Raw genomic sequence first — 11,554 nt, forward strand, 5'->3', positions numbered from 1 at the left:
AAAAATGAACAGAGTATTAACAGAAATGTGTTTTAAAACACTACCTATTCGTATAAGTATTTATTCATAATCCACATATTCATTTTAAGCTTCTACGTCTGTGTACAGGAAAGTATTATTTGTAAGACATAAGAGAAAATATATCTGCTTATTGTTAAATTATTATGACGTTCTTTCCATCACAAAAAGTGTAGTACCTATTGTTTCCAAACTGCGTTACCCACTCCAGCCAGCAGATGGCGATGGGCGTCTTTCAGGTGATGCTTCTTGCGTGACGTGTAATAGACTGGACGGGACGGTTCTTCAGGAACAACAAGGCGCCAACTCTTTCAACCACCTCGGTAGCCTGCTAGACAACATAAAACTGAAAGATTGATTCTTTAGACCATGTTATTGTACATGAGCTAATCTCAGTGTTTTAAACAAATTTCGGTTGACGTATCTACTGGTGAACTTTAACCTAATGTGCTTGTTCAATTTGCAAACTTGTTAAAGATTGATACTGAGGTTAGCACTAGGCTAGTCGCTAATGCTAGCTAGCTAGCTAACATCCCTGACCATGAGCTCACTGAACTACTCCCTTGCTAATGAAGCGGAGGTCTGCTGTTTGGAGAAAGAATCTTTCAGAATGAAAAAGGAGGAAGAGGAGGCTGTTATAGTGAAAGAAGAGAAAGAACCTTTTAGAGAGGAAGAGGATGCTATCTTAATAAACGTGAAGGAGGAAGACGTTTTGAGAGTGAAAAAGGAGGAGACAGAAGATCCGATTGACACCAGTGAGTTCTGTCTTAAAAACAGGGACACAAACTATGCAGTTGTTGAACTAATGTGGGGGTTTTTAATGGGCATTCTTACTGTAGGAATTGTTAATTGGTCGATCTGCCATTGGTTCATATACTTTTGGGACTTTTCAATTAGATGTATTGAATTCTCCATGTGGTCGACATTAAAGTTCTCCTCATCTAGTATAACAGTCTTAAAATTCAATATTGCTGCGTATGTTCTACTTAAAATATAAAAAAGGCACCCATTTTGTGGAACAACCCTTTTACATTTGCATCACAAATATTTTTTTAGGAAATCAAGATGAAAGTGGCCATTTTAGGCTCTTTTTAGACATATTCATGCCTCTTGTAAAGACTCTGTGATTGCAATAGAAGATCATAAGTTTACCATCTGTTTGATGTTCTCATTCACACAGGAGAGAGACATGACTATGGTGGATCCTCTGCGGAGCCTCAACAACATCCTGATGCTGACGAGGCAGAGAAGAGTCTCTCCAGATCAGAACACCAGATGGTACAGCTTGGTCTGGTCTAGCATACAGCTTGCTTTATCGGCTTGGGCTGGGTTTCTGTAGAGCACTTTATGACAACAGTGACATCAGCATCCATAATGATGTGTATCTGTGTCCCCTCTTTATGGTTACTAGGACAACGCTAGCCCTTCCAGCCTCCCGGAGTCCATGTGTCGTGCCTCTCCCGGTCGCACCTTACTGCTGGGTATGAAGAGGTTGTCTGTGCTGCTGGTGGACTTCAGGAAAACAACGGGGCTGAGTGGAACTGTTAGGGGAGGAGAAGAGATGAAAGGATCAGATTTGACTCATCAAAGTAAGTGCTGTAGTTTAGTTTGAACAAATACAACAGATCTGCCCATAGTTACCAGGACAACCAGTGGAGTTATGTTAGTTGACAGGAAGATAGACTGGTGGATATGGATGTTATGAATATCATAACACTGAAAAAGGATTCTGCCAATGAAAAGAGAGAAACCAATAGACCATATAAAACCTTGATGAAAGTTAGCTTTAGAGAGAAAATTTCAAGATGATCCAATGTAAGGTGCTTGTTTTACAAAAACTTTTCCTTAAAACATTATGGATATTACATTGCCTGTCCCAGTCAACCCCCCTATCTTTACAAGACTGTTGAACAGGCAAACTAAACTCTAGACACTGTTAATTAATTAACTAATACTGAGGAAAGCTGTGATCAGGTTTATAGGGAAGGACATTCAATAAACACAGCACTTGAAAATGACTGATTGGCTGAGAGAAATTGATGACGATAAAAATATTGTTTGGGCTGTTGTGTTAGACTTCAGTGTGGCTTTTGACATTATCGATCGTAGTCTGCTGCTGAAAAAACGTATGGCTTTACACCCCCTGCTATACTACAAAAAAAGCTAACCTTTATTTAACTAGGCAAGTCGTTTAAGAACAAATTCTTATTTTCAATGACGACCTAGGACTGCCTTGTTCAGGGGCAGAACGACAGAGTTTTACCTTGTCAACTCGGGGATAAGATCCAGCAACCTTTTGGTTACTGGCCTACCGCTCTAACCACTAGGCTACCTGCCGCCCCAGAGCTACCTGTCTAACAGAACACAGAGAGTGTTCTTTAATGGAAGCCTGTACAACAAAATCAAGGTAGAATCAGGAATTCCACAGGGCAGCTGTTTGGCACCTACCTTTTTCAATCTTTACCAACGACATGCCAACGACATTTGAGTAAAGCCAGCGTGTCTGTATGCGGATGACCCAACACTGTACACGTCAGCTACCACGGAAACTGAAATGACAGCAACACTTACAAAGAGCTGCAGTGAGTTTCAGAATGGGTGTCAAGGAATAAGTTAGTCCTAGATATTTCAAATGACCTTAAATTACATGGCCTACTATGCTAATTCTGTAGCGGTATTGTTAGAGGGGGGTAAAGATAAAGTTTGTTGGGGCGCCAGGCAGGTATTAACCCTAGTTATTAAAGTTAGTTGAATAGATAGAGTAGAATAGATAGAGTAGTGCTTCCAGACACATTCTAAACATGATGGAGTCTTAAAGGAGGACTGTAGCATCTAATGATGAATTACTATGGAGTCTGATGCTTTAAAGGAGAAGTTTACCCAAAATCCAGAAACTCTTAGGTGATTCCATACATTGAAACTAGTCCAGTGGATTTTTTCCCTATCCCCCTCTTTCTCCCTGTGGTGTTGTACTGAAACAGCTGCTCTCCCTCTCTCTCTCTGTAGTGCTGTACTGAAACAGCTGCTCCCCCTCTCTCTCCCTGTAGTGCTGTACTGAAACAGCTGCAAAACGTGACTCGTGGCGTTGCTGGATGCGGGCCTCGCTCTGCTGCTTTGCCAGTTAATTTGTTATTTTATTACAGCTATGGCCTTTGTCTTTCACCTGGAGTTGTTTATTTATGTCTGAGAAAAAAAACACCTTTCAACTCATAAAACATATACAAAATAAACTCAGCAAAAAAATATACGTATCTTTTCAGGGCCCTGTCTTTCAAAGATTATTGGTAAAAAATCCAACTAACGTCACAGATCTTTATTGTAAAGGGTTTAAACACTGTTTCCCATGCTTCAATGAACCATAAACGATTAATGAACATGTGGAACGGTCGTTAAGACATCAACAGCTTGCAAACGGTAGGCAATTAAGGTTACAGTTATGAAAAATTAGGACACTAAAGAGGTCTTTCTACTGAATCTGGAAACACCAAAAGAAAGATGCCCAGGGTCCCTGCTCAACCGTGTGAATGTGCCTTAGGCATGTGCAAGGAGGCATGAGGACTGCAGATGTAGCCAGGGAAATAAATTGCAATGTCTGTACTGTGAGACGCCTAAGACAGCGCTACAGTGAGACAGGACGGACAGCTTATCGTCCTCGCAGTGGCAGACCACGTGTAACAACACCTGCACAGGATCGGGACATCCGACCATCACACCTGCGGAACAGGTAAGATGGCAACAACAACTGCCCAAGTTACACCAGGAACGCACTTTCCCTCCATCAGTGCTCAGACTGTCCTCAATAGGCTGAGAGAGGCTGGACTGAGGGCTTGCAGGCCTGTTGTAAGGCAGGTCCTCACCAGACATCACTGGCAACAACGTCGCCTCTGGGCACAAACCCACCGTCACAAAAAGTCACGGTTTTGCCTCCAGGGGTGATGGTCGGATTCGTGTTTATCGTCAAAGAAATGAGCATTACACGGAGGCCTGTACTCTGGAGCGGGATCGATTTGGAGGTGGAGGGGCCATCATGGTCTGGGGCGGTGTGTCACAGCATCATCATCAGAGGTTGTTGTCATTGCAGGCACTCTCAACGCTGTGCGTTACAGGGTACCCTTCCTGCAGGCTCATGACAATGCCACCAGCCATACTGCTCGTTCTGTGTGTGATTTCCTGCAAGACCGGAAGTACTGCAAGTTCTGCCAAATCTGGTGCAGTCCATGAGGAGGAGATGCACTGCAGTACTTAATGCAGCTGGTGGCCACACCAGATTTTTTATTTATTTTAATTTTACCTTTATTTAACTAGGCAAGTCAGTTAAGAACAAATTCTTATTTTCAATGACGGCCAGTGGGTTAACTGCCTGTTCAGGGGCAGAACGACAGATTTGTACCTTGTGAGCTCAGGGATATGAACTTGCAACCTTTCGGTTACTAGTCCAACTCTCTAACCACTAGGCTACCCTGCCGCCCCAGATACTGACTGTTACTTTTGATTTTGACACATTATTATTTTGACACATTATTCCATTTCAGTTAGTCACATTTCTGTAGAACTTGTTCAGTTTATGTATGTTGTTGAATCTTATGTTCCAACAAATATTTACACATCTTAAGTTTGCTGAAAGTAAACGCAGTTGACAGTGAGAGGACATTTCTTTTTTTTGCTGAGTTTAGATTGGCGAGGGGGGAAACAATTTAATCAATTTTAGAATAATGCTGAAATGTAACAAAATATGGAAAAGGTGAAGGGGTCTGAATACTTAACGAATGCACTGTGTCTGTGTGTATACTGAACCAAAATATAAACAGCAATTTCAACGATTTACAGTTCATATAAGTCAGTCATTGTAAATAAATAAATTAGGCCCTAATCTATGGACTTTACATGACTGAGGGGTGCAGCCATTGGTGGGCCCTGGAGGGCATAAGCCCACCCATTGCGGAGCCAGGCCCAGCCAATCAGAATTCGTTTTTCCCCACAAAAGGGCTTCATTACAAATAGAAATACAACTCGGGTGGCTGGTCTCAGATGCTGTGGGGATCCTGGGCTGGCGTCGTTATATGTGGTCTGTGGTTGTGAGGCCAGTTGGATGTACTGCCAAATTCTCTAAAATGACGTTGCAAGGTGGCTTCTGGTAGAGAATTGAACATTCAATTATCTGGTAACCGCTCTAGTGGATATTCCTTCAGTCAGCATGCCAATTGCATGCACCCTCAAAACTTGAGACATCTGTGGCATTGTGACAAAACTGCATATTTTAGAGTGGCCTTTTATTTTCCCCGGCACAAGGTGCACCTGTGTAATAATCAAGCTGTTCAATCAGCTTCTTGATATGCCACACCTGTCAGGTTGATGGATTATCTTGGCAGAGAATAAATGTTAACTAACAGGGATGTAAAAAATTCTGCAATCTTTTTTTCCCAGCTCATTAAACATCCAACACTTTACATGTTGTTTTGAGAATGACACATTTTAATTTTCACCAAATCTGCTGCCTCAGTTTGTATGATGGCTATTTGCATTTACTCCAGAATGTTATGAAGAGTGTTCAGATGAATTGCAATTAATTACAAAGTCCCTATTTTCCATGCAAATGAACTGAATCCCCCCCAAAACTGGAAGCTTCAAAAGGAGGGTGGTGCTTGGAATCATTGTTCTTCATATGTCACCCACGGTTACCTGCAAGGAAACAGGTGCCGTCATCATTGCTTTGCACAAAAAGGGCTTCACAGGCAAGGATATAGCTGCCAGTAAGATTGCACCAAAATCAACCATTTATCGGATCATCAAGAACTTCAAGGAGAGCGGTTCAAATCAAATCAAATGTATTTATATAGCCCTTCGTACATCAGCTGATATCTCAAAGTGCTGTACAGAAACCCAGCCTTAAACCCCAAACAGCAAGCAATGCAGGTGTAGAAGCACGGTGGCTAGGAAAAACTCCCTAGAAAGGCCAAAACCTAGGAAGAAACCTAGAGAGGAACCAGGCTATGTGGGGTGGCCAGTCCTCTTCTGGCTGTGTCGGGTGGAGATTATAACAGAACATGGCCAAGATGTTCAAATGTTCATAAATGACCAGCATGGTCGTATAATAATAAGGCAGAACAGTTGAAACTGGAGCAGCAGCACGGTCAGGTGGACTGGGGACAGCAAGGAGTCATCATGTCAGGTAGTCCTGGGGCATGGTCCTAGGGCTCAGGTACTCCGAGAGAGAATTAGAGAGAGCATATGTGGGGTGGCCAGTCCTCTTCTGGCTATGCCGGGTGGATATTATAACAGAACATGGCCAAGATGTTCAAATGCTCATAAATGACCAGCATGGTCGAATAATAATAATAAGGCAGAACAGTTGAAACTGGAGCAGCAGCACGGCCAGGTGGACTGGGGACAGCAAGGAGTCATCATGTCAGGTAGTCCTGGGGCATGGTCATAGGGCTCAGGTCCTCTGAGAGAGAGAGAGAAAGAGAGAATTAGAGAACGCACACTTAGATTCACACAGGACACCGAATAGGACAGGAGAGGTACTCCAGATATAACAAACTGACCCTAGCCCCCCCGACACATAAACTACTGCAGCATAAATACTGGAGGCTGAGACAGGAGGAGTCAGGAGACACTGTGGCCCCATCCGAGGACACCCCCGGACAGGGCCAAACAGGAAGGATATAACCCCACCCACTTTGCCAAAGCACAGCCCCCACACCACTAGAGGGATATCTTCAACCACCAACTTACCATCCTGAGACAAGGCTGAGTATAGCCCACAAAGATCTCCGCCATGGCACAACCCAGACAGGATGACCACATCAGTGAATCAACCCACTCAGGTGACGCACCCCTTCCAGGGACGGCATGAGAGAGCCCCAGTAAGCCAGTGACTCAGCCCCTGTAATAGGGTTAGAGGCAGAGAATCCCAGTGGAAAGAGGGGAACCGGCCAGGCAGAGACAGCAAGGGCGGTCCGTTGCTCCAGAGCCTTTCCGTTCACCTTCCCACTCCTGGGCCAGACTACACTCAATCATACGACCCACTGAAGAGATGAGTCTTCAGTAAAGACTTAAAGGTTGAGACCAAGTTTGCGTCTCTGACATGGGTAGGCAGACCGTTCCATAAAAATGGAGCTCTATAGGAGAAAGCCCTGCCTCCAGCTGTTTGCTTAGAAATTCTAGGGACAATTAGGAGGCCTGCGTCTTGTGACCGTAGCGTATGTGTAGGTATGTACGGCAGGACCAAATCAGAGAGATAGGTAGGAGCAAGCCCATGTAATGCTTTGTAGGTTAGCAGTAAAACCTTGAAATCAGCCCTTGCTTTGACAGGAAGCCAGTGTAGAGAGGCTAGCACTGGAGTAATATGATCAAATTTTTTGGTTCTAGTCAGGATTCTAGCAGCCGTATTTAGCACCAACTGAAGTTTATTTAGTGCTTTATCCGGGTAGCCGGAAAGTAGAGCATTGCAGTAGTCTAACCTAGAAGTGACAAAAGCATGGATTAATTTTTCTGCGTCATTTTTGGACAGAAAGTTTCTGATTTTTGCAATGTTACGTAGATGGAAAAAAGCTGTCCTTGAAATGTTCTTCAAAAGAGAGATCAGGGTCCAGAGTAACGCCGAGGTCCTTCACAGTTTTATTTGAGACGACTGTACAACCATTAAGATTAATTGTCAGATTCAACAGAAGATATCTTTGTTTCTTGGGACCTAGAACAAGCATCTCTGTTTTGTCCGAGTTTAAAAGTAGAAAGTTTGCAGCCATCCACTTCCTTATGTCTGAAACACATGCTTCTAGCAAGGGTAATTTTGGGGCTTCACCATGTTTCATTGAAATGTACAGCTGTGTGTCATCCGCAGAGCAGTGAAAGTTAACATTATGTTTTCGAATAACATCCCCAAGAGGTAAAATATATAGTGAAGACAATAGTGGTCCCAAAACGGAACCTTGAGGAACACCGAAATATACAGTTGATTTGTCAGAGGACAAACCATTCACAGAGACAAACTGATATCTTTCCGACAGATAAGATCTAAACCAGGCCAGAACTTGTCCGTGTAGACCAATTTGGGTTTCCAATCTCTCCAAAAGAATGTGGTGATCGATGGTATCAAAAGCAGCACTAAGGTCTAGGAGCACGAGGACAGATGCAGAGCCTCGGTCCGATGCCATTAAAATGCCATTCAATTGTTGTGAAGAAGGCTTCAGGGCACCCAAGAAAGTCCAGCAAGTGCCAGGACCGTCTCCTAAAGTTGATTCAGCTGCGGGATCGGGGCACCACCAGTACAGAGCTCAGGAATGGCAGCAGGCAGGTGTGAGTGCATCTGCACGCACAGTGAAGCGAAGACTTTTGGTGTCAAGAAGGACAGCAAAGAAACCACTTCTCTCCAGGAAAAACATCAGGGACAGACTGATATTCTGCAAAAGTTACAGGGATTGGACTGCTGAGGACTAGTGCAAAGTCATTTTCTCTGATGAATCCCCTTTCCGAATGTTTGGGGCATCCGGAAAAAAGCTTGTCCGGAGAAGACAAGGTGAGCGCAACCATCAGTCCTGTGTCATGCCAACAGTAAAGCATCCTGAGACCATTCATGTGTGGGGTTGCTTCTCAGCCAAGGGTGTGGGCACACTCACAATGTTGCCTAAGAACACAGCCATGAATAAAGAATGGTACCAACACATCCTCGAAGAGCAACTTCTCCCAACCATCCAGGAACAGTTCGGTGACGAACAATGCCTTTTCCAGCATGATGGAGCACCTTGCCACAAGGCAAAAGTGATAACAAAGTGGCTCGGGTAACAAAACAACAGTATTTTGGGTCCATGGCCAGGAAACTCCCCAGACCTTAATCCTATTGAGAACTTGTGGTCAATCATCAAGAGGTGGGTGGACAAACAAAAACCCACAAATTCTGACAAACTCCAAGCATTGATTATGCAAGAATGGGCTGCCATCAGTCAGGATGTGGCCCAGAAGTTAATTGACAGCATGCCAGGGCGGATTGCAGAGGTCTTGAAAAAGAAGGGTCAACACTGCAAATATTGACACTGCATCAACTTAATGTCATTGTAAATAAAAACCTTTGACACTTATGAAATGCTTGTAAGTATACTTCAGCATTCCATAGTAACATCTGACAAAAATATCTAAAGACACTGAAGCAGCAAACTTTGTGGAAATTAATATTTTTAATTCTCAAAACTTTTGGCCATTACTGTAGGTCGCATTCTGTATCATACAGCTATTAAAGTTATATATTTAGAACTACCTGCTCGATTGGAATCCAGTGACGTCTGTGTCTTGAGTGTCCTAGAACTGTTTAGTTTTTTGTGTTCTGACGAAAACAGAATGAATAAATAAGTAGTGTAAACATTGTCAGTAATTACCAGGAAACTCTACAACATTTGTTTTAAAATCACACTGAGATTGTTAAAACTGGCCTTAGGTTATTGAGGGATCTGATTAGGATTTACCCTCGTAGCAAGGCCGTTTCATATGTGGAGGTTTCATTCGGGTCTCTATTTTAAAAAACACACTGTCTTTGGCAGGAGAAAGACCAGACTCAGAGGAACCAGAGCCAGGGACGTACAAACCAGCAAGAAGACACCAGTGTTCCCACTGTGGAAAGGGTTATAACCACTTAAATGAGCTTAAACGACACGAGAGAATACACACAGGGGAGAAGCCTTACCACTGTTCCCAGTGTGGAAAGGGTTTTAACGATTTGGGAAAGCTGAAACGACACGGGAGAATACACACAGGGGATAAGCCTTACCACTGCTCCCAGTGTGGAAGGCGTTTTAACGATTTGGGGAAGCTGGAACGACACGAGAGAATACACAGAGGGGAGAAGCCTTACCACTGCTCCCAGTGTGGAAAGGGTTGTAACGATTTGGGGAAGCTGAAACGACACGAGAGAATACACACGGGTGAAAAGCCTTACCACTGCTCCCACTGTGGAAAGCGTTTTAACGATTTGGGCAAGGTGAAACGACATGAGAGAATACACACAGGGGAGAAGCCTTACCATTGCTCCCACTGTGGAAAGTGTTTCAACCAATTAGGGACCCTGAAACAGCACAAGGTAATACACACAGGGGAGAATCGTTACCACTGCTCCCAGTGTGGAAAGGGTTTTAACGATTTGGGGAAGCTGAAACGACATGAGAGAATACACACAGGGGAGAAGCCTTACCATTGCTCGCAATGTGAAAAGATGTATAGCGAGAAAGGACACCTGAAAGCCCATGAGAAAATTCACACAGGGGAGAAGCCTTACCAATGCTCCCAGTGTGGAAAGTGTTTCACCTGGGCAGGGTATCTGAAAAAACACGAAAGAATACACACAGGGGAGAAGCCTTACCACTGCTCCCAGTGTGGCAAGTGTTTCAACGGGGCAGGGGATCTGAAAAAACACGAAAGAATACATACAGGAGAGAAGCCTTACCACTGCTCCCGCTGTGTCAAGTGTTTTAACCAGTTAGGGGCCCTGAAACAGCACAAGATAATACACACAGGGGAGATGCATTACCACTCCTCCCAGGATGCAAAGCCTTTGCCCATTTAGGAAGCCTGAAATAACATGAGACACAGAGGAGAAGGCTTTACAGAAGATTAGATTTTGGGAAAACATATTACTCATAACAATCACTTAAACGTCATTAGAGAATCCACACAGGAGAGAGAAATTACTTCTCTTAGCATGTATATTGATATTTCACATCTCATTGACTCACAACTCATCAGAGAACATACACAGTGCTCCCATTGTCTTATATTGTTGACTTATGTGTTTACCTGTTTTTACCAGATGAAATTGCTTCTTCCAATTATTGATAAACATGTACCTGTTAAGAAACTGACTGTTAGAACTGTTAAGGCTCCATGGATTGATGAGGAATTTAAAAACTGTATGTTTGAAAGAGTTGGGGCAAAAGGAGTGGCTAATAAGTCTGGCTGCACATCTGGCCGGCTGTTTTATGAACTGCAAATTGAGAAATGATGTGACCAAACTCAACAAAAATAATCAACTTTATTATGAAGCCAAGATCAATGATATAAAGAATGATGAAAAAAACCTTGTAAAAAACATAATGATAGAAAAGCAGTGCAAGTATTGAATTTTGTGAAGTTAGTGTGGGAGAGGTGGAACAATTGTTACCGATCAATAATGACAAACCTCCTGGCATTGACAACTTAGATGGAAAGCTACTGAGGACAGTAGCTGACTCTATAGCCACTCCTATCTGTCATATTTTTAACATGAGCCTAGAGGAAAGTCTTTGTTTTCAGGCCTGGAGGGAAGCCAAATTAATCCACTACCTAGTCATGTAAGACTGGAACTCTTAGTTCCCTTCATCCATCTGTTACCTAAAATATAGTTTCAACACACAGACATCTGACTTTGTACAGTTGACCTTTTCATGCACTTGCAAGGTGTCTACCACTGATTCTTTATCTCAAGCTAAAGCAAAACATGAATCATTGTACTTTTGTCATCACAGGTGTTCCTGTAATGTACAGATATCATCAAAGTTCTTACAAGTCAAAT

The 11,554-nt window shown here is 43.2% G+C and overlaps 1 protein-coding gene across 1 annotated transcript in view; it reads left to right on the forward strand.

The window, feature by feature from the left end:
• LOC139397093 (zinc finger protein 665-like) overlaps positions 1–10,694 on the forward strand; it is a 53,766-nt gene extending 43,072 nt beyond the window's left edge. Inside the window, exon 7 of the mRNA XM_071143959.1 lies at positions 9,905–10,694. Within this exon, the coding sequence (XP_071000060.1) occupies positions 9,905–10,570 (666 nt within the window). The 3' untranslated portion in view covers positions 10,571–10,694. The remainder of the gene's footprint in view (positions 1–9,904) is intronic.
• The last annotated feature ends 860 nt before the right edge of the window (positions 10,695–11,554 follow it).

This window comes from Oncorhynchus clarkii, unplaced genomic scaffold (genome assembly GCF_045791955.1).
Source record: "Oncorhynchus clarkii lewisi isolate Uvic-CL-2024 unplaced genomic scaffold, UVic_Ocla_1.0 unplaced_contig_11839_pilon_pilon, whole genome shotgun sequence".
NCBI lineage: Eukaryota > Metazoa > Chordata > Actinopteri > Salmoniformes > Salmonidae > Oncorhynchus > Oncorhynchus clarkii.